The 23439-nt window shown below is 41.8% G+C and overlaps 1 protein-coding gene across 3 annotated transcripts in view; it reads right to left on the reverse strand.

Moving 5' to 3' along the window:
* The window catches only part of SERGEF (secretion regulating guanine nucleotide exchange factor), a 141964-nt gene extending 120045 nt beyond the window's left edge, over positions 1 to 21919 (reverse strand). For all 3 annotated transcript variants that reach the window (XM_030950397.1, XM_030950398.1, XM_030950399.1), the window contains exons 1-8: positions 21844 to 21919; positions 20326 to 20464; positions 19480 to 19635; positions 17779 to 17873; positions 16582 to 16642; positions 15319 to 15432; positions 14956 to 15018; positions 11543 to 11701 (exon numbers count right to left, since the gene is read on the reverse strand). In XM_030950397.1, coding sequence (XP_030806257.1) covers positions 11543 to 11701; positions 14956 to 15018; positions 15319 to 15432; positions 16582 to 16642; positions 17779 to 17873; positions 19480 to 19635; positions 20326 to 20464; positions 21844 to 21867 — 811 coding nt within the window. In that variant the 5' untranslated portion in view covers positions 21868 to 21919. The remainder of the gene's footprint in view (positions 1 to 11542; positions 11702 to 14955; positions 15019 to 15318; positions 15433 to 16581; positions 16643 to 17778; positions 17874 to 19479; positions 19636 to 20325; positions 20465 to 21843) is intronic.
* Between the last annotated feature and the right edge of the window lie 1520 nt (positions 21920 to 23439).

Genomic DNA, 23439 nt, shown 5'->3' on the forward strand with positions numbered 1-23439 from the left:
ACAGGTCTTTCTGGACACCATTTTGGGAAAACAACACCCTTGAACTATCACAATATGCTGCATGTGCTTTTATTTGTTTCCAATTATTTCCTTATGTCCAATTTCCTAATTTTTGTCTGTAAAAGGACTGCTTAGATGTTTATCCCCTTTGAGGCAAGGCCCATGTCGTGTTTCATTAGACTTACACAGTACAGTGCTACAGAGAATCTTATTCAAAGATTACAAATTACAGCATAGGCATGTTTTCTAGATCATTTTATGAAAAGCATTCCCTCTGGCTGCAATGTTGCAAACATTTGTGAATCTGCCTAATTTGGAGAACTCAAGATCCTGCTACCTTCAATATCCCATCACCATCTGAGCCCCAGAAGGAGCAGCCATGTGCATACAAGAGATAAACAAAGGGAAGGTAATTAAGTTCCCAGTGCTAATATTTACCTTGTCAAAAGGCTCAAGGGCATGCTGTGGAAAAGCAGACAGAGAAAAAGCAAAAGAAATGCTCTGGAATGGCAGCCTGAAGGAGAGCTGGGCTTTTTCACTGTTGGCCACAAGATGCACTCCCAATAATCAGAGACCAGTTGCACAAGAGATTTCACTAGATAACAAGCCTCAGATAGAAATACAGAAATAAAGTGTTAGAAGAGCAGTCTTTGGATTTGCTAAGTGGCCTGAACTTCCTCAGTCACTCCAGAAGCAGCCGAGTTCTACATCCCATGGAGTTCAACCCTAACTATGTGCTGTTCTTAAGAAAGAAAGTACAAAGAAGAGAACAGTGCCACAAATCCAACAATGGCACCTCCAGAGCCTCCCAGGAGATCACCCGCCTTGTTCAGTCAGAATCATTACAAGAGCAGCTACAATTGACTAAGACAGAGTGGGCTGTGCACCTCAAATAATGAGCAGCATTCCCGCTGACAGCAGGAACAAAACAGTCTAAAAGGGGATGGGAAGGAAAATTCATACCCTTTGAAGTCAAGAGATGAATAATGAGCAATAGGGTGATGTATTCTCTCTGGAATATCATCCCAATTTCTCTCTCCACCCACAAGAAAGTTTAAGAGCTGGGTAAGGGGGTGGAGGAAGAAATAAAAGCACAACACAAGATTCCACATGGGTATGGCAAGATCCTTAACATCAAGGAAACTGCAGGGAGAGAATGGACAAAGGTGTAAATGGTTGCATAATCGTCAAAGCATCCAAATGCCCTGAAAAAAATTCCATCTTTCACAAGGGGACACTATGTAGCTAGCAGAGTTCCTTTTGACTCCTGACTTCTTGTGTCTGTCTCTTACCATTGTGGGGTGTTTTCAGCATTTCAGAGCCACAGGCACAGAGCAAGTTAAAAATTTAGAAACATTATAGACATGTTACTAATGAATGCAATGCAAGTCTGTCCTGTAAAGGAATCTGAAATTCCCAGCCAAGACAGAATGATGCCAGTGAGATTTACTCCTGATGCTTACCCAGTGAAGCAACAGCTGTCCACAATCACATCCACAGAGCTACAACATCTGTATCTGCTTGCAGTGCCAGCACATCTATGTTTAAGGCTTACCTCAGTGTGTATATGAACAGGGTTGTAATATAAGTATTGATGTGCTATGGAGCCTGTTACTAAGAGGGGCTTCGGTTTTAAATTGAGAAGGGAGAAATAAAAGAACTTTTCTCATTAGGAGTAAGGAGGGGACACCAATGAAGAACAAAAAGCTCCTGTTTTTTCAATACCTTCTTTTCTCTGATGTTACAATGGATATTGATCAAAAGAAGCTGTACCCTTCTATTCATGCTTCACACAAATCAGTGAGATAGGGCAGTTTCTAAAGAAACCATGAGTTTTCTCCTGTGCTAAAACAGCTTTTCGTGGACTTTGTTGGAACACTGCTCTGGTGAACTAGAGGAATTTTAAATAACTACCCAGATTTTTAAATCACACACAGCAGAAGTTTGTTGTATTTCAACTATCAGCTTCTACCAGTGTGCATGGCCACAGCATTTTGGGGGTCTTTTGGCATTGTGTGCTCTGTTTCTCTCTGGCAAAGTGAACAAGCAAGAGGAGACAAAACAGGATTTAACACCCTCCTTTGTGCTGCGTGACTTGTCAGGATGACTCTTCAACCCACATGAATATCTAGTAATCCACACTGCCACCCTTTTATTGTCCCCACAGCCTGACCTTCACTTCTGGATGTCTTAGTGTCCATTTTGTCCTCGATAAACAGCTTCAGCTCCAGGCAGATGTGTCATTAGCAGGCACAAGCCTGAAATGTGTGTACAGGCAAATTCCTACAAAATATCCATCAGCTACAAGACCCAAAATTCAAGATGAGAAATGCCAAACTGATTTTCAGCTTGCTTTCTAGGTTGGAGTGGAAAGGACAAGCAGGAAAACATTCTCCTTAAGGAGTTTCTGTATGTATATTTTGGGCAGCTCTGTAAAGGTAAATTTTTGAAAATTCTAGAAAAGTAAGATTTCCTATACTCACAATAAAAAGATCTTAGCAAAAGTGACATAAAGCACTGTCCCTGAATAGATCGTTGACTACACAGTGTTTTTTAGATTTTTTTTTCTTTTAGTTAGATACAGAGTAAAACAGAGAATGAGTCACCTAAGGAAATCCCACCCCTCCTAGGGTTTTTCTCCTGCATGAATCAGATGCTAATACCGTCTATTCCTCCAGGTCTTTGTCCCCCAAAAACAAACCATTGTGATTATTTTATTATTACCTACTGTGGGCCCCATAATACAGGATAGAGAAGAAAGCAAACCTGAACCACACAGGCTCTTAAATCCAGCAGAACATCCCAAAAACCTAAAGTGTATCCTAAGCAACATAGAAAATGTAACTCCCCTTCATCTGCAGAGTTCAGTCTCAGCTGTCTGGGATCCATACAGAAAATATGTAGCTACCCTGAGAGACAATGAAGTCCAAATAGGAACTACAAAAAAAAAAGGGAGTTCATCCTCAGTTTCAACCACCACACCACAAGCTGTGGTTCCTCACAACTGGAACACTTTAAAAAACAAGAGCCACACACTCTTGGCAGATCTCATCATACTATCCAAGAAGTATCAGAGCCATTCTACAAGACTACAGACTCATTCTTGAAAATTTACAGCTGTTGATATACATCCTGTATCTTACAGTACCTTACATCAAATTATTTATTTCAAAAGTACTTCAGGGGAATCATGAAAGGAACAATCTATGTAGGCTTTACAGATATTTTTCCTGTTTGTGTCTAGGTTTTTAAGAAAAAAAAAAGTTCCTGAAAAGTACTGTTTTACAGAAGTACTCAACTGCCACTCAGCTCTTAAAAAGCCCACTACCTATGTTTGAATAGTAAGACTCATTAAACCTGAATAATTAATTACTAAACAAGAAATGTCACTTAAAGATTATGAAAACAAGTATTTAATGGCCTTAAAATACTACTAAGGCTAACTAAGATCAATGCACTTACATGCACAGATGGTGCTCACATAGACAGCTGCTTTCAGAAGCTGAGCTTAGAAATGTTTAGCTTAGTAAATACCTAGATTTAAATGAAGTTATTTGAAAATGCAGTAGCCACTTGTCTTCTCAAAGACCAATACATCTAAGAAGGCAGAGTACATATACCTTGTTCTTGGCAATCCGTTACCATGCACTTCTACCTTACTAAGGATTCCAACTTTGTCTGAGACCATGTTATATCCAGTTTGCATAACTGTAGAAATTCTGAAGTGCAAATTCTCACTGTTTGTTGTGTGCTTCACATCAATTCTCTACACTAACAGCTTTGAGTTGCCAAAATTTCAATCAATCCCATCATCCTTTTATTACATGCAAGCTATGTCATATGATATGATAACACCCAAAATGAGATTGTAAATTTTTTTGTCCCCCACTCAGATCTCCCAGAAGAGGGTGTAGGGAAGAACCTCCCAACCCAGTCTAGTCCATGCTCTTTTTGCTGGATAACAAGATACGGAAGCATCATTGTGGATAGCTGCTGGGACCCACAGCATGTGAGAGCCTTGAAGCTGAATTAAAGGCTGAGAAGCAATAATGGAGGCGAGTTATAGAGCATCTGGCCCAGTCTGTTATAGCAGCACACAACAGTGGTCTTGTGAGTTCCACATTTGGTTCTCTCTCTTGTGAGTTCTGCATTTGGATCTCACTCTATTAATACCTATGAATACGGAACTTGGAGGCAGCTTATGACAAAAGTTAAGAAACGGTGAATTTTCTCTTGCCTTTACCTTTGCTTCTTTTCAGCTTCAAATAGGTGAATTGACAGAGACCCAAGTACAATGTGAAAGACTTCAGTATGGTTCAGGAGAAAAGGTTTGACATATAACAAAGCAGAAATAGTCAATCAGAAGAGCAAGTGGCTTAGATAGCACCAGCAGTTCCAGCTGCAAGTAGTCAGAAGAACTAAAAAGACAGGGACACTTATGACCAAACTATTCTTAATTCAAGTAAATTTGTATCAGCTTTGTGTCCTGGTTTCACAATAGTTGTGAGAGGGGTGGTTTTTTCAATGCAGTTATCATCATTACCTTTGCAAGAGTTTAATTTGCTTTAAGAGAAAAAGAGTAAGAAAAAACAAACCCCCAAGGAATAGCTCAGAGCCAACAAGGTGCCCTTCTCAGTCCACAAAACTACAGCCCCTCTTGCACAGCTGCTCTGGTGCTGGAGGATACTGAAAACAGAACAAACACCACATTTACATATTTCCTGCACACAAGCACATACTTATTAATGTATCTGACCTTATTTATTACATTTGCTAAATAGATGGCAAGCCATAAACTGCAGCAGTCCAACCACAGAAACCAAAGGAAAAAAAAAAGGAAAATTAAGGAAAGTAATTAATTCCTAATCTCACCCACTAATGACTTGAACAAAATCTATACCAGAGCCACATTTTAAAACTGTAATTTTTTTCTGAATGCTTTTTAAAGATGAAAATTCTGTTAAGTTGGGACAGTTACATTATTTAAGTCCACAACAATCACTGCTCCCACTAGTAAAAGAGAGGATATGACACACCAAAAAAATAAAAAAGGGGGAGGGATAAATTCAATGTAATAGTCCCTCTTTCCACACATGTGGCCTAAAGCCCCAGAACATAATGCTGAATGATGGCTGAGTCATTTTCCAAACTCCCACAATCATGGAGTACTTAGTAAAATACACCTGGACAGGACTAAGCAAATGTGAATCACAGAACCATAGAATCATTAAAGTTGGAAAAGAACTCTAAGATCATCAGGTCCAACTGTCAACCCAGCACCAAAGCCATGTTCACTGAAACATGTCCTCACGTGCCATACAGGTTTTTGAATACTTCCAGGGATGCTGACTCCACCATTTCCCTGGGCAGCCTGTTCCAAGGAAGGAACAGGCCTTTCCATGAGAGGAAGCCATAGCCAGAAAATCCAAGACAGATCCAGCAGAGGCTCCAAGACAGACCAGCCTCACCTACCTTATCTTCCCTTTCTGCTCTGGGAAGGGCACTCTGTGACTGCCCCATATGTAAGAGGAGCAAAACAGATTGGAAAATCTTTGATAGTTGTTTTCCTTCTGTTAAGCTCATTTCTACTCTTGAGCTAAATTTAACAAAAATCCATTTAAATCCTACTCTTCCCAGGCCACCTGAATCTCCATGTGCCAATGAAATGTCACAACCCAGAAAGGGAATTTCAAATATTGAGGTAAGTTTCTGTGTCCTTAATGCCAATCACTGATGTTTCCATTTTACAATGAGCACCTTCAATCACACTTAGTGACAGTTTAGCATCTTCCTGACAACCTCTCTTTTCACACAGAAATGATATAAGATGGCATGCATGGCTATTTACTGTACAACTGGAAGTTCCTAGTAACAAGGAGAGGTAAAAGAGGGCTGGTGACTGAAAAAACAACTCAGTTACTCAAAGATGATGTTAGGAAGATTCTGTGACAAATCTTTGCATATGAACAACTCTCAGCACTTGATAATAACGTTTCAGAACATACCTTCAGATCCCATTGGATCCAACTTCCTCTTCAGTGACCAAACCACTGAATGAATTTCTTCAAGACTTTTATCAAAACCATGTAGAACTCCCAGCAGGGAAAGCAAGAATAGGAGTGTAGAATCACAAAGCAAACACACACACATTCTCTTAACTTTTTAAATTTAAAAATAAAGCCAATGAATGATGCCAGCCCGTGAAGCCAAAGAAAAATGCCAAAATTTTCTAGGTATTTACAGCTATCTAGAACAAAATTTTAAAATAATCACTGTGGAAGTTGAAACACCAATGAGATGAACATGTGACAGAATGAGGAGACAGCTCTGAAGACAACATAGAAAACAAGGAAATTTCCATATGCATCTAGAATCTTTCATCCTGATATTGCACACTAAATTTCCCACAGTTCCCAGTGTTCATGTCTGAATTTTGGTCCCCAAGTTTGTGCATTTCTTTCTCTCCTCTTGCCATGCTCTACACTTTATAATGAAATGCAGGAACTTCAAGATAGGCCCTGAAGCTTCAAAATTGACCCCCAAGCAGGTGGACAAAGGCTTTTCTTCTTTGAATACTCATTTCTTGAACTCAAGTTCTGCTTCAAAGGAGCTCGGGGGTACCTATTGATCAGGAGGTTTTGATTAAACTATTTTTTAGTATTTCACCTGTATTCCCAAACCCCAGCATCCTTCCAATGAAATGCAGCTCCCTCATGTAGGGCTTCAGTTTCAAACTCTTGGCTGCCATGTCTAAAAAGAGACAAGCATTAAAACAAAAAATATATATGATATATACACATACACACCAATTAGTATTTGCTATCCTAGGGAGCTGCTGAAAATCTCAAGGCAGAGAAAGTTTGCTTTCCAGAGGAAGGCTGCAGAGCCTGGATTCAAGAGCAAACTGGAAAGGACCTCTAGTGGGCTGAGGCTGTGCTGCTCGGGTGCCAGACACGTCCTTCCCCTTCACCTCCCTGCAGCTGCACAACTTGCCAGCAAAGCCCAGCAGCTTTACCTTGTGACTGCCATCAGAAGAGGCACCTAGAGGTGCAGCTACAGCCTCTGTGAAAGACTGAAATGCTAAAGGTTAATGACTCAAACAAGATCATTAGAAATGTTCTCTCACTCTGCTCTCGGTGCTCGGAGGGACACGCTGTCATTTGCTTCAGAAAAAAACAGGAGATGGTTTCTATTTTACTGTGTAGGTCACTAACATGTCCCCTTCAGAGTGGTTTTGTGTGGCCTAAATGCCATGACATCAAGGGACATTCAAAGATGCACAAATTCAGATGCACATTTGGAATGAGGATTCAGAATATTATTCAGACTATGTCACAGCATTTTGTTCTTCCAAGATTTTTTAGCTGTAGGCAGTTTTGCACAGGCAGCAGAAACTTCAAAAATGCAGTTAAAATAGTGTAACTTTCTGAGTGAAAGAGCTTGGAATTCTTTATCTGAGCTCAAACAAAGCATAACTTCATGTGACACTATGTGACAAATAGATTAGGGAATGTATTCAGGAGAATATAGAGATAATAAACCAGGCCAGATTAAAGAAGGTTATTTATTAGGCTTCTCTGTTAAAAATAAAACATCTTGTTTTGAATGGAAGTTGATGATTCACCTCAAAGTCTTTAAAATACCTCTTTTGCTATATTTAGGTTTGCCTTCAAGTCAGACTGGTTCTATCATTCCCCAAAGTAGACTAATTTACATCTTCCACATTACAGGCCACAGCTTAGCTCTCTTTTAAATGACCTAAGCAATAACCTCTCTTTCAGCAGTTACCCTCCAAGTGTTTGCATTAACTCCAGAGGGACCACAAATTAAAGCTGACATTGTTAAGGAGAGCAATGCAAGACAGCTGCTCATTATTCAAAACCAGTATCACCTACACTGCAGTGGTGCTCCTTGTGCCATTAAGCAGAGTGCTGGACAGGAAGCCAGCCTTATACAGAGTGGTTGTCCGAAGAGAACAGCACTGGTACTTGGAGTCCAAGGCCACAAGAATGCACCTGGTTCTGTCTTTCACATGGAGCAGCAACAGCACTGCCCTGCCATCAATGAAAAGCATTCCTGAGAGTCACCTGAACCAAACATTCACACAGAAAACAGAAAATAAACCAAAGGAACCAGCAAGTTCACATCTCATCATCAGAGACCTGATCAAAGAGCAACCATTGCTTCTCAACCTTCATCTTTTTGGGCCAACCATCAACTAGGACCACCTCTACTATCAGAATAATATAACTTACTTGGAAAGAGTACTGGTGATGCCATGAAGCCAAACTGTGCTTCCATCCTCTGTAGGAAAAAGTAATCAAGGCAGGAAAAGAAAGCACTCCTCTATCTTGAAGGGTTCTGTGAGTTATTTTACAGTAGGACTGTGTACAGTGGAAATAGCCCCAAAAGATACCTCTATAATAAAAAGAATAAGGAATTGAAGCTGATGAGGATCAGTTAAAGGTAAGGATTAAAAACACAACATCTTGTGAAAATACTCCTTAACACCTTTAAGTCAAGGAATTAATTTCTCAGGAATTAATGTCTTGAATCCAAACTGCTTTATGATATAAAGAACATCAAATGAAAAAAAGAACTTCTCAAACTCTAAAAAGAAATTACAGGAAACCTCTGCTGAATGAGGTAGAACATAGGATATGAAAGAGATGCAGGTATTAAAGTGATTTCAGGTGCAATTAAAAATCCCGTGTAAAGAGAGAATGGGGAAGAAATTAAAATTAGTTCTGCGTTTTGCTTTATGTTACAGTACAAAATTTTGCCAGCAGCATGAAGGAAAAACAAAGCAAGTCTTAAAACAGGCCAACTTACATAAGAGGGAAAGACAGAAGACAAAAATATTTATGCTGTGTTCCTTTCTTCTGATAACAAACTTGGTAACTTGCTTGGACTCACTTTAAAATTGTCAAACCACTGCAACCATGAAACTGGCAACTATTCCTCCAGATGGTTGCTTTTAACAACATCACTCTTATTTACTTTTCACTCTTCCATTAGTTCTGCAGCCAAGGACTGCTCACCTGGCAGATAAAGATTAAAATGTCATTTTGAAATGGCAGAATTTGTGAATTTATGCATTGTGTGTCCAGTGTTTATCCACCCAGTTCCTTCCTGTGTCTTTCCAATGAGAAGAGTTTTTAGTTACTGCCAAGACAGCTGCAATAACAAGTTTTTCATTATTACTACTCTGACCAGGATTAATGTTCTGGGGAAAAAAACAGAACTCTGAGTATTTGTAAGAGCCTCTTAAAATTCAACTACCTTCTGTGGCAAACACCAGATGATAATTCAGATACAGTAACAAACTTTAAACTACCAAATTTTGCATTGTGGTGGGATTATTAACTGGAAAAATCTTACTCATTCTTTCATGTGGCAAATCCCTGTACACTGCAATGTCTTTCCAAAGTAAGTTTTTATCTTCCACAATGAGCAGACAAGCATCATACTACAATATCCCTTCCTTCTATTTTCCTGTGTCCAAAAATCACTCTATTTTGCCTCCTTTCCACTAACTGGGGAATTCCCCAGAGTAAAACAAGCAGGAAATTTTTGTATCAGTATCTCTAAAGTGAAGTGCATGCAGCCCTAGGTATTTACAAGACAATCCACTGGAGGGCAGGATGAAAATGACATATAAATATTTTAATTTATTAATAAATTATTAACGGTTTTAATTATTTAAGTCAATAAAGTAATACTTTAAGTAGTGTTTATCTTTATCTCATCCTTTGTAGAATTTCTATTTTACATATGTTACAGTTTGCATATTGCAGCATTGTAAGTCTATAATTTACAAATAAGTAAGTGTAAACATAGTAGATGCTGCATGCTCAAAAAAACACTTTAGTGATCCATAACATTTGGGGATCATTGGTTTATGACTTCAGCACCAGGAAACTGAAGTAACATTTCCTCCTTTGCCAGAAGGAGGTAAAAATACTGGTGAGAAGAACAGCATGCAGGGGACAGCTCTCAAGTGGGCTGCATTTCTCAGTTATTCAGCTGCAAGTTTAATGCAGCAAATGATTTTCCAGAAAGAGTTAAGTGCTCTAGCTCACACTACATCTAGTAGCTGAACAACCCTTGAAATTCCCATGGGATCCTGATTGGTGTCTGGAGGCTGCCAAAGGCCATTCAAAATCTTATTCCAGATGATTTAGGTTCAAGTCCATTGCTCTTCAAAGAGATTTAAAATTCTAAATACATAAAATACAGTTTCAGCAATAACTTGTGCCACTGCATCACTTGGCCAGTTTTCTAATGCAGATGTAGAAAGTCAGCCTATTTTTATATAAATTCTTTTTAAACATTCACCAGCAAAACAGCCCTGCTAGTCCCTTGACACACTTCTTGTTGTTGTATAAAAACACCTGCTGAAATATTCCATGTCTGTAATACCCACAGATAAGTATCAAGTAACTGAAACATTGAAGTTACTAAAACTCTGGGGAAATTTTATTTAGTGGGTATGCTCTATTAAGACATAGTGAAGGAAAGCAAACCAAGTTGTCAAGTCACTCTTTAAAAATCAGGTTATCCTGACTAATGGCTTCTTTCTACCATTTCTGTTGCAATGAGGATGATATCAAGCACTTAATTCAAGAACTACAGATTTTGAGATAAATTCTTTCACTCCACCTGAAAAGTTTCCAAGCAGCTCATAGCACTGATTGCAGCTTTCAAATTTTCAGTATAGCATCCTCTAAAATCAGAGTTCAGACATTTCTTATAAATAGTTAAAAGAACAGCTGATGTAGATTTTTTTACACGCTTCTCTCACATACTTTGATATCAAACAATGAACGCTATGAAACAGAAAACAACCAATTTGTTTTTCCAGTCACACATCACAGCTCTGGCTGTTCCTTTTCCTCTGTGGAAGACTTCCACCCTCCTGTTAGCCTTAACTATGGCACCACACACTGTGCAACAGGAGAAGCAACGAACACAACCACAAAATAGCTTCAGATGCCTGTCTTGCCTTTCCATCTCATCTACCTTTTTCTCCCGCCTTTGTGCTTCACACTTGGATGAGCTTCATCAGCTCAACCATCTCTTTACACATGAATGTCACTGTTACATAACCCTCCTCCTAGGTAAGAATCTAACCCCACAGCCCTCCATATGTGGCAGCTTTCACACTGTCCTCATCACAAAGATTTCCAGGAAAGTGCAGTTTCAGCATGAAATCTGCCTTCATTTCCATCTTCAGGGAATGCTCTTCAAGTGTAATGGGGCCTCTTTTAACCTGTCTTTTCCAAATATTTTCTGCCAACTTATTTTAGTTTACTGATTTTCTTATGAATATATTCTTTTCTTTGCCCTTAATGCCCTACTAAAAGAGCAGCCAAAGGATTTCTGTCCTCATCGTTTTTCAAAAGACAACTGAACTCGGGTGACACTGCAACACTGTGTGTCCAGCCACTATCAGTGAGAAAGAACACTGCTTGCCCGAAACAAAGACAGCTTACAATCTGCTGTTTGGGTGCCATATGTTACTGCTTTTTAAATCTCCTACCTGTCCGTGCCACCAGGTGGGTCCAGCCACTCCAGACTGCTCCAATCCTTTCATGTGAGAAACACTGAGTGTCAATCTTCTTGGGCTCAGCAAGAAAGATATTCCTGCTCACCAGCTGCCCGTGTTTGTTGCTGCCCCAGACATACAGATGTCCTTCATCTACAACAGACAGAGAAGTAAAATCTGTTTAAAGGGATACAGATTTAATACCATCAGATACAGTCTCAGTTCAGTGATGCTGAGGAAAGAACATTTAATTCAATTTATGTTCTCACTGTATGCTTTTTCCTACCACTCTTTACCATTGTAACTGGGTTATCAGAATTATTTGCAAGGGCCTTAACAGCACAGCCTATTTTCTGAGGGCTACAGACTCCCTGAAGCAGTGAGAGCCCTTTCAGGTCAAACAGCCTAGATGTTTATAACAAAGACTAATTTTTATTAAAAAACTAACCACAGTAGTCAACTTCTCTGAGTAAAAGAAAATCAAAGCATCTTGGAGACATTCACTGAGCAGTCCCTCTCTGTCCAGCCTGTCCTTGCAGACCAGCTATTATTTCCACTCCAAAGCTTTGATTACATCCAGTAAATAACTTTCTGGACTGCAGCAAATAATTCAAAGCCTGGCTGGCTGCTCTTGCTCTGCTTTACAGTCTCCCAGAATCTCTACAAGAGCCAGACTCACAGCTCTGCTCATACCAATTCTGTCTCCTTCAGCTTCAGCAAATTCAGTAAATCCCCCAGAGCAAGGATAGTCCAGTGCTCCATGGCTCACCTTGCACAGTCACTTCCTAAAGGAATTGGACATGCAGCTCTGAACACACAACTGAAGCAGGCATCACCCATCACAAGGCAAAATTAAAAATTTTTGTGCCTCAAAATCACACCAGACAATACCTGAGAGACTTCTGTAAGTGGTCACTTGCCTTCCACAGCTCTATTCTAAAACAGGTATTTGTTCAAATGCACACTCCAGGATTCCAAACAGGAATAAATCTTTTCACAGAAATACCCACAGTCCTTTACATCAGTGCAAGCTGGAGTTGCTCACAGCCTAACAACCAATGGACACTGACACAGTGACTGCTCAGAGGAGTCCTTCTGCAGACATGACATATCATAAGTTCCATCTTTTCAGGACAAAACCATTCCTCCCAGCTCCTAGGCCTCCACAGGAAAAAAAAAATCCACCAAAAACACTTAAAGAGAACACAAGCTGTCAGGCCTCCCTGAAGTCTTTGCCAGCCTGCACAAGCTGGAAGTGTAAGAAATAAATCTTGCACACCTGATCTTGCACATTACTGTGGGCCCAGAAAGACTGGATGCCCTTTTCATCCCAACATGGAATTGTTTGGAGCACACCTCCACAACACTCAAGGCATTAGGATGCCTCAGGTCAGCAATGAACTCATTACAAGCACCATGACAGAAGTAAATTTTTCAGAGGGAAAAGAAGAAAAAAAAAGTAAAACTTAGACTACAGTATCTTTAATAATCTCAATTTGGTAACAGCAATAGAGTAAGCCAGGAGAATTCCACTATACTACTGCTGGTTAAAGATTGGCAAGGAGTGGGAGTGGGGGGAGAAGCCAGTACTGACAGTCATCTGCAGGACTTCCCATGTTCCTCTTTAAAACAACACAACTGAAATAAAAAGGAAAAACAAGTCAAGCAATTGTTTCATTCAAATATTTGAACTCTCCACTAAAATTGATTAATTCCTTCCCAGCATGAAGTACACACACCTGGAGAGGAAAAGAAAAAAAAATGGTGACAGAAACACAACAAAGAAAAACACCATGGCCATTCATATTCGACAATAACATGCATTGCCTCTGTCACCTCCTTTTAGAGAAGGTGTATTTGCTTTATCCTGGGAAAAGTCACATGCTCAACCCTTATCTCATCTCTTGAGTAGGTCTGAGCAAAAACTGAGACACTAGACTTAGCATCATATTCTCACCCCTGGAGGGTTCAGGCCAGTTTGGATATCAGTAGACTCTACCATCCTTTTTTCCAAGGAACCCCCACCCATGTCTGTAATCCACATCAACAGTTGTGTCCCAAGCCTGCCTGGCTGCAGGTATTTGATATCCCACCAGCAGGTGACTCATGGAACAGAGGCAAAGAAAACTGCACCACAGTAAAAGGCATTCCTAGAAAAAAGGGCCCATTTAAATAAAACACCCTGCAGCAGTATCTTTATTATATCAAGCATCTTTAAAATACAAAATATTTAAATAATAACTATCTTGCAGGATGAAGGGCAGCAACAGCATCACATTATAAAAGTATTTGGCATTTATTTTTTCAATCTTGGTCCCACTTCTGCCAAATAAACCGCTCTCTTGAATAAAAAGCAAAAGCATGAAAGAATAATCTGCTCACTGTCTAAATAGACTGCCAATTATCTAAAGTAGATTTTATTTGTTCTTACAGTTTGTCTTCACTAATCTTGCATACACTTTGCATCTCTGAATTCAATACAATTTACATCTTGGAACATCTCCCCACACAACTAAATCTCTATAGATCTGCAGAAGCAAATACTCCAGTGCTCCTTTAATGATGACAGAGGTACCAGATGGCTGCAGATTTGCTAAGAACTTGTTCCTGTGAAGTTTGGCAAAGACTTCTCTTCATAAGGTTCAATATATTTTACACACTTCAAAACTGTAAGATTACAGCATGAAAGCTATTCTGTTTCCCCTTCTCCCAATCTGTCAAAATAAAAAGAAATCTTTATTAGACTTTCATTACTGGATACTCAGTACTCTAGCATGGGAGCACAGCCCAAGGATCAAAGAACAAATGGGAGACATTATGGAAGTGCCTAAGCAATTAAAGCAGCTTCCTACTCTTCAAATAAGCTTTGTGCTCGTACACCAGAGATCTGCACACTGTCACAGTGGAGCCCAAGACACATCAGAGAGCTCCAGGCCTGCTCACAGCCCTGCACTGCCCCATGCAGAGGCATCAGCTCACACTGCTGGGGCTGCCCTGCTGCTGCTGCCTTTCCTGGCACAAGCACCCAGCACAGCTCTTCTCCCTGGGCAAGCACTACTGCACTGGCTCCAGCAGTAACCAGCTACCCAGGAGGGCATCCTGCTGCAGCTCCAGAGAAGTACAAATCCTTTCAGAGTTTCCAGCCATTAAGAGCCCAGACCCTGAATGACCTAAGGGCTAAGGCCTGACCCCAAGAAAAATGCAAAATCTCAGAGAACTTGAAACATGAATCCAGCTCTTAAAACAAAAGGGAAGTTCTCAGAGTGCAAAACTATTACAGAACAATTACCAGCACTAACTAGGCCAGATCAAATTTCACCAGTTTTACCAAAACTGACAACATTTCAGAAGCAGAGAACCCTTTGTAGGGTGAGGTGAGGGCTTTCACCTGTGTACCTGAGGCCTACCTGTGAGGGACACGGAATGACAGGAGCCTGCAGCAACTGCCTTCACCTTTACATCTGCCAGGCCTGGAAAAAACATGGTAGCATAAAATTCCTACAGCAGGCATCAATTCACACACAAACATGCATACAAGTGTAACAGGATGGAGATGACTTTTATAACAAAAGGCTCTGTCCTTGGGCCACACACATGGCAGGACTCTCATTTTCTCCACAGTTCACGATTTTCTGTGACCATTCTATCCCTCAGGTACTCCACTCCACGTTTACAGTACCACATGGCTTTGTAAAAAGGAAGATATGTACCACTCCAAATTATACTTCTGCTCTATCCACCCACACAAAGGAAGCAGATTCCTGGGTTACCTGCCACTTCACAGGGCTCCTTGGCTGTCAGGAACACAGGGAGAGCTTTTCCTTGGCTTGCACGCCTTGCCTGAGATGCCATCCCAGTGCCCCACTGCAGCACCAAACCGCTGTCTTTTCAGAGTAATCACAAATAAAAGAGATTAAAACACATCAGCCACCAACAAAAGTCACCTCACATGTTAATGAGCAGTCGCTCATTCAAATCATTTTCACTGATTCAAATTACACTTTAGAAGACCTTTATGCCAAAAAACTCCAGAAGCTTCCCACCCTCTTATCTGGTGAAGCCAACAAGCAACAAACAGCTGTAGTCTCAGTACACAGGTAAGAAAACTAAGAAGGTGGGAAGCTATTGGAGACGTAGTAACACAAATCTTGTGGTTGCAGTACCTCAGGAATGGATATAAAGTTCTTGTACTTTCTCTTCCCTTTCCCCCTCTTGATGCCAATTTGTGCAGCACAGGGAATCTCAATTCCCATGTTTATAAAAGCACCAGAGATCCCACTGTTCTTCCAGGCATCTCCTGTGCACCTTCAGCTCCACTATCTGGAATCCATACTGAAGTTCACACAAAACTAAACCAAACACAAGAGTTGGTACAGTTTGTTTTTCCTCAGTTTTAACACAACCATGCTAAAAGGGAGAGTTTGATTTCTACTGTTACACCATGAACAAACTCAGAGTCGCTAAAAACAGCAGAAGAAATATTTAGTTTCATTCTTGTGATTTTCCAGGTGTCAATTTCAATTACATCATCTAAAAAGCTTCAAAATGGAACTGCACATAAATTGTGGCATCTTCTACAAACTGAAGTTACTTTGCATACTATAATGAGTTCAAATCCTAAGATACTTTGAGCAGAAATCCTCTTTCCTGAAAAAAGCTCCTTTTATGTTTTGTTTCAGAATAAGAAAAAATAAATCAGTATGTGTTCCATCCATCAGAAAATTAACTTGTTAATAAACCATCACTCTGAACTCTTGGTAAAAGTTTTTCCCCATGATTTTCCAGGAAGATGGTTCCAGAATGTTTATTATTCATGTTAATTTGTCCCAAAATTTTACAGTCCATGACTTTACAGTGTATTTTTCCCTGTGATAGTTAAAATAAATAGTAGATTAGATATATTTCATCCTCTTTTCCTCCCTCTCCTCCTCTAAGCCATTAAAATCCCATTTCATTTGTTACTGAAAAGATTATGTATCTTTTCAGATAAATTTTCAGATTATTTTAAAAGATTAAAATTATGACATACTCACCTGTAGCAGCAAGGGCATGTCTCAGTCCTGCAGCAACATTCATCACATTCTCTTTGAGAGACTAGGCAAATAAAAGAAAATTATAATTTAGTTGCTTTTTGCATTTAATGCCTCTAAAAACAAAATAGGCCAAACAGAAATGAAACACTAAGAAAATAGTGCTCTCAATCCCAGCCTGTGCGTCCCAATGCATACCAACATTTTGTATCACAAAATAAGTACATATTGACCAATAAGAATTAGTGGGAACACCTTCAAGAAATAAAAAATAAATCAGCAAAGCAACTGGTTGCACAGCATTGTGGCAATAAATAGAAAGCCACAGTCAAAACATTCATATGAACGAAACGTTGGCCATACAAAAATGTTTACTTCTTAATTTTAACTCAGTGTTCCTCAAGAATTACACCAAAAAAAACTCCACAGTAAATACTGGTGATAGGCCATGCTATGGTACATCAACCTGTTCAGTCCTGCCAACTTATTGATGGAACTTTTGTTTTCAACTGGAGAACAACCTGAAAGCTTCCCTCCACTGTAACAGATCTCAGGAATCACATAGAAGTTTCCCTCTTCTGTTACCTCCCATCCCATCCTGTCTTGCTCTTACAGAGTTCTGCAAACCCTCTGGATATCTATCCTTGGTGGAAAAGCAGCAGGTGTATTTAAAATAGGTGGCTTCAAGCCCAACTATTTAAGGGATACCAACCAAAAGAGCAAATACTCAGCATCAATAGTTTGTATGGTGAGCAATGAGAGATTCACATCAGCCCTGTCAATACCACCCAATTTTAAGGCACCATTCTGCAATGGATGCTTTCAGGAAACATCAAGGGCACAGGAACATCAAGTGAACTAAGTCCTACTCACCAGAGGTCACCTAAGGGATCTGCCACCCTCTTTCTCCTACATTAAAAAAGCAGCACAGGAATATCTGACATGAGCATGATGCTAAATAATTTCTTGTCTGAGAAGTGAAAGAATCAACATTCTGTTAGAAGTGGGAAACCTTCATACAGCAAGAAAAGCAGCCTCAGCACTTCAATTCACCTTGGGCCTTTACTTTGTAAGCTCATCTGTAGCAGATAGGCACTATAAAAAATTAGTTGAAGAGTCTGGCTTAAAGCCCATTGAGGTCAGATGACCTCTCTAAGCTGCTGGAAGCAATATAAAACACAGCCCCTCCTAAATCTTTACCTCAATCTTTTGTGGAATCAAGCATGGGCCTGAAATTTGAGGAAGTCCCAGCTGTCCAAAAGAGTTTGACCCACAGGACAGCACAAGGCCAGATCCTGCAAAAAATGAAGTGTTAGAGCAGAATCAATAAAGCAAGGAGCAATAGCACTGTAACATTATAACAAGCACAATAACACAGCCAAGCAGCTCAAGAAATTACTTAACACGTCCCCTTACAAAGCCCCTGAGGCCAAAGGCTTCTGGTCTTACACACCATGTCCAGAAAAGGTCTCAAGTTCACTGGGACACAAGGAACAGAGGGTGATTTAGCTTGCAAAGCTTAAACCCTGTGAGTGCCAGCACGCAGAGTCACAGAACAGTTTGGGTTGGGAGGAACCTAAAGATCATCCAGCTCTAATCCCCCTGCCATGGGCAGGAACATCTTTCACTATCCCAGGCTGCTGAGAGCCCCATCCAACCCAGCCTTGAACACTGCCAGGGAAGGGGCATCCACAGCTTCTCAGGCAACCTGTGCCAGTGCCTCACCACCCTCCCAGGAAAGAGATTCTGCCTAATAACTAATCTAAACCTGTCTTTTTTCAGTTTAAAGCCTTCAGCCTTTGTCCTATCACTACAAACCCCTGTAAAAAGTTCCTCTGCAGCTTTCCTGTGGCTCCTTTAAGGTTCTGAAAGGTCACTCCCATCACAGATGTCCCAGGGCAGGTGCAACCTTTAGTTTATGATGGGGCTGTGCTGCTTTGTGACCACGATGCACCATACAACACAAGGCAGTATAATTACAGGGGTGGTAGCTCCTTTGCTAAATCTATGTCTGATGTGCAAAATACAGAACACCACAGCCTCAGTTATGCCATTTTAATCAAAGTAGGTAATACCTTACTATTCAATCTGCTCCACTGATGTCAGAGAGATCTATCATGTGGATGGGACTAGTCAAGGTACTACTAAGATTGATTGTGGATGTCACGACTGGGTACTTGATAATGAGCTGCAAACAAGTTCTGAATCCATTACTCTTAGAGAAATTTTGAATGTGATCATCAGTAGCATTTGCTATAAAGTGAAAGCCATCTTTCAAATATGTCAGGTTTCAGAGAATGGCTAAATCCTGAATTCATTGTTAAACGAAATTCCATATAAGGTTAAGAGAATGTGTCCAGGGTTAGGACCTTCTCCAGGCTGAGCAGCTCCAACTCTCTCAGCCTTTCCTCACAGGAGAGGTGCCCCATCTCTCTGATGATCTTTGTGGCCTCCTCTGGGCTCACCCCAGCAGGTCCCTGTCCTTCCTGTGCTGGGACCCCAGAGCTGATGCAGCTGCAGGTGGGGTCAGAGCAGAGCAGAGGGGCAGGATCCCCTCCCTGCCCTGCTGCCCACGGGGCTCTGGGTGCAGCCCAGGACACGTTTGGCTCTCTGGGCTGGGAGTGCCATGGCTGGGGCATGTCCAGCTCTCACCCACAGCACCCCAAATCCTTCTCAGCAGGGCTGCTCTGGATCTGCTCATCCACAGCCTGTGCTGGTACCAGGGCTGTCCTGACCAGGTGCAGCCCCAGCACCTGGCTTTGTTGAATTTCCCAAGGTTCCCATGGGACTCTTCTCAAACTCATCCAAGTCCCTCACACCACACAAGCAATAGTGTTGTGGAACTTCCAGCGTGTTCTCTACATCAAGGTATTTCTTCAGCTCTTAGAGAGAAAGATTTACCTACTAATATGATTGTAAAATCCCAGCCACATGCAACTTGTTTTACACAAAAGCCAGACAGGGCAGTGCACAAAGTAAAACGCAGCACATCCTCTGTGTGATTCAGTCCCAGCTGCCCATCTTTGTTGTGGCCACAGACAAAGAGTTGTCCTGCACCTGCAAGAAAAACAAACAAACCAATTGTGCTCCACATCACAGACCAAAGAGAGAAACCTGCATCTGTGAGATCCTGTGACAAACAAGGACAGTGGTTATGTGTCACTTCAGGCACTGCAATCGAGTAAAATGATTAAGAGAAACAGTTGTTTCTGATGCATCAGAAATATCTCTGAATAACTACAGCTGTGGAGAGCTGGGTCTGTCAAGGGACACAATCCATATGGTGAGACAGGCACCTCTCACACCAAGATGCTTTTTTTATCATGTTCACATCTGTCTGTATTCCTTCTTTACATAATTATCTGTGGCATACAGCACAGCCTTTCAAGGGCCAGATGTTATGTCCTGGTCCTTACCTTACCACTTCTTAAGATTGAATAACCTCTGACTCCTCCTTCCCACCCCCCATCCTCAATACAGAAAATCTGGTGTCTTTGTATGAAAGAAACAGCTGAAGAAAAAGTCCTCACACAGCCACAAAATAACCACACAATATATGAGCAACAGGAATTTCCCCCATTTCCCCAAATATTGAGTTAACTGGGAGGAGAGGAAGCTGTTTTGCAGCTAAGGATTGTACTTGTTCAGAAACAGTAGCCACAGAGAGGTGGCAGCACTGAACCAAGAGGGAAACACACAAAAAACTAATTAAAAGCCAAACGCCCCGTGCAAGAGCAGTGTTTTTACCAGTGACAACTGCAGAATGTCCCCCTCCTCCAGCAATGCTTGCAATGTCTTCACACTTGCAGGAAAAATCTTCCAGGGCCTGAGGAACCAGCACATCCTCTTTATGACCAAGACCAAGTTGTCCATAGCTGTTTGCACCCTTCAAATGCACACAGAAAAATAACACATTTTTTTTAAAGTTAACAAACATATGCTCCCAGGGACAAACAAGCATATTTGGGATATGTCACAGGTTAACCTGCTCCTAAAAATCCCCTGATATGACACAGGATTCCCAGGATTACAGACCAGGACTGTCCTAACTTTGCTATCATTAAGGGTATCTGTGCAGCCCCAGTATTTCAAAAAGCATACTGGAATACGACCTGTTAAAACTTCTACTGCAGATTCACAGTTTATAAGGAGGAAAACCTTTCTATCAGGATGATTACCACACGTTTATTTTAATACCAATGATTCTCACTCATCACTAAGGTGTTCATGCCACTGCTTTCTGGCAGGCTACCTCCAAAACGAGAGCAGAAAAACCTTTTTTTTGGAACCTAAACGAGTAAATCAGAAACAATAACTAAACTAAACATTAACTAAACTCATTAACTAAATGTTTTCAATGAAAGAGGTCCAAGTGAAAATATACCAATTACAGGTAGTATAAATATGTAAGTACAAAACTATAGCTACAAAACCCACCGTGGAAAGCAGTAATCGTCAACATGGTAACAAGTCAGGGTATTTCTTAGTCAATTTCAGCTCTGCGTCCAACAGTTCAACTTTCATTCACAAAAAAGGGATAACATCACCTTCCCCATCCCACACACTGCAGCAACACTCCAAACCCACAATGCTCACAGCTGGTAATCCACAGCAAATCCTATCCCCACCTCACCTGTGCACCCACCTGCTCTCAATTTATCCTCCACCTCCCCCGAAAGATGCAGCACCTGGTGAATGTTAAAATGCCGCATTCAGCAATAACCACCTTGTACCTTCAGAAACACCGACACTTCACACAGAACCACCGGGCTGCTCGGCCAGCCCAGAGCCGGCAGGCGGGGGAGATACCAGGAGCGGAGCTGCACCGGCACACCGAGTGTTCCCTCACAGCCACTGCCAGTGATACGCGCTTTAGAGCGTGGAACTACTTAACAGGCGCAAGTCTTTTCAAAAGATGTCTCACAACCTCCCGTTTCAGCCCGTAACTCGCCATGAATTTTCAAGCCTTCAAAGCCAGGCAAGCCGCAGAAGGAGCCCAGGGGCTGGGAGCCACGGGCGGGCGTCCCAACGCCAGCCTCACTCCAGCCGGCCCCGCGGGGCAAATGGGGCTGGGCAGCGTGAGGGAAGCCCCGGCACGGCTCCCACACCGGCCGTGCCCGGCAGGTGACACCGCGGCGTTGTGTCCCTGCGGAGCGGGCACACCGCGGCCCCGCTGCCACGGGCCGAGCGCCGCAGCGTCCCGGCAGGGCGAGCAGCGGCCCCGCCACCCTCCCGCCCCCCGGGCCGTGCCGAGGGCCCACTCACCCAGGCGAACAGCCGGGACTCCATGGGATGGGGCCGGCGGCTCCCGGCGCTTCCCGCCGCCCGCGGGCCGGGCAGGAAGGGGCGGGCACGGGGCGGGATCACGGGCGGGCAGTGCCCGAACCGCGCCGGGAAGCGCCTGCCCTGAGCGAGCGCTTCGTGTTTGCCCGGAAAATCCACAAATGCCAGAGGTTCATGTCCAAAACACGAGACAGAGGAGTCCCGCAACTTTACGTGAATACAGGGAGAGAGCCCACAGGGCACGCACCTGTGAGATTTTTCTCTCTCGTTTCAGAGGGCGCACCCTCCTTTTATCCCAGTTCCCGGCCGCATGTTGCCCTCTTCCATTCCCCATTGGCTGCGGCGCTAGGAAGGCACAGCCTTCCCGAACGCCTACCACATATCCCACCTTGAACCTGCTATTTTACCCCAAAATTCAGAAGCTGAGGCTTGTGCAGACCCATGTCCCTGTTAGGAGCCGAGCTGCCTGGGCTCTGCAACAAACCCGCTACCCAAAGTCAGTGGAGACACTGGTGACCATTTCATTGACGTTGACACTCACACCTCTACCCAGCAAATTGTTTGTAAAGAAACGAGCTTTCCTCCCGTGTTTATTGCTACGGCGCCAAAGTAAAGGGCCTTGGTGGTTCTGATAATTATCAGCAACTCCTTTATTTCGTTGACATTTAAGCCTCCACAATGGTTTAAAATACTTAAATTATCATCGTTTTACTGAAGGTTTGGGTGGGCAAAGCCACACATACGTGTTGTTAGTGCCGTGGAAGTGCATCGTCTCAGTATTACTTCTAGCAGTTTACTTTTTTCTTTTGCTACACAAAGGCAAATAAAGATACAACTGCTGTTTTTCACGAAGTTCTTGAAAGTAGGTGCTACTTTAACAAGTTTAAGAACTCCTACTTGAAACTTATACATAGTTCAGACAAGGCTTGAAGTAACACAGACCTATGTATACTTCAACAACATCATAAATACAACGTTGTTAAAACTGTAGCTGAATATTAACTGTTATCACAGAAGCAGACAAAACAGATCCTTCCTTACTACTCAGTTAGAGGAAGGTTTCTTCTTTAGAAAGACAAAGTTCCTAAAATCTATTTTTAAATTAGGTGCAATGTAAGTCATAAACATTGTAGACCATAATTCTACATCTTAAATGCTCTATAAAACAAAGTTATAGTGGGTTAATAGCCACAGAAAAATCTATCTAGTCTTGATTTAAACAGTGAGTATTCTTGGAAAGGTTGGCCTGGCAATTGCTTATGGAGCAGAGTTGTCCTACTAGAAAGCATATGAAACTCAAGCTAATTTTCAAGCACAGAGGTTTCACGAAAGTCCTTTCAAGTTCTCAAAATCCTGGACTAGCATCTCCAGTGTATTTAAGATTTCAGACGATTCTTCCTGCACACTTTCTGGATTTCCTGATAAGATCTACGTATGAAAAAACCAGTGTCTAGGGTGCTGTTAAATACATCCTGCACATCACAGATCCCCCACTCAAATGTCTCACATCCTGCACACATGTCCACGCCAGAACAGGGGTGGCAGAAGCTTTGCATAGCTCTACAAGGTGCTTGGAAC

The sequence above is a fragment of the Camarhynchus parvulus genome, chromosome 5 (genome assembly GCF_901933205.1).
Source record: "Camarhynchus parvulus chromosome 5, STF_HiC, whole genome shotgun sequence".
NCBI classification, from domain to species: domain Eukaryota; kingdom Metazoa; phylum Chordata; class Aves; order Passeriformes; family Thraupidae; genus Camarhynchus; species Camarhynchus parvulus.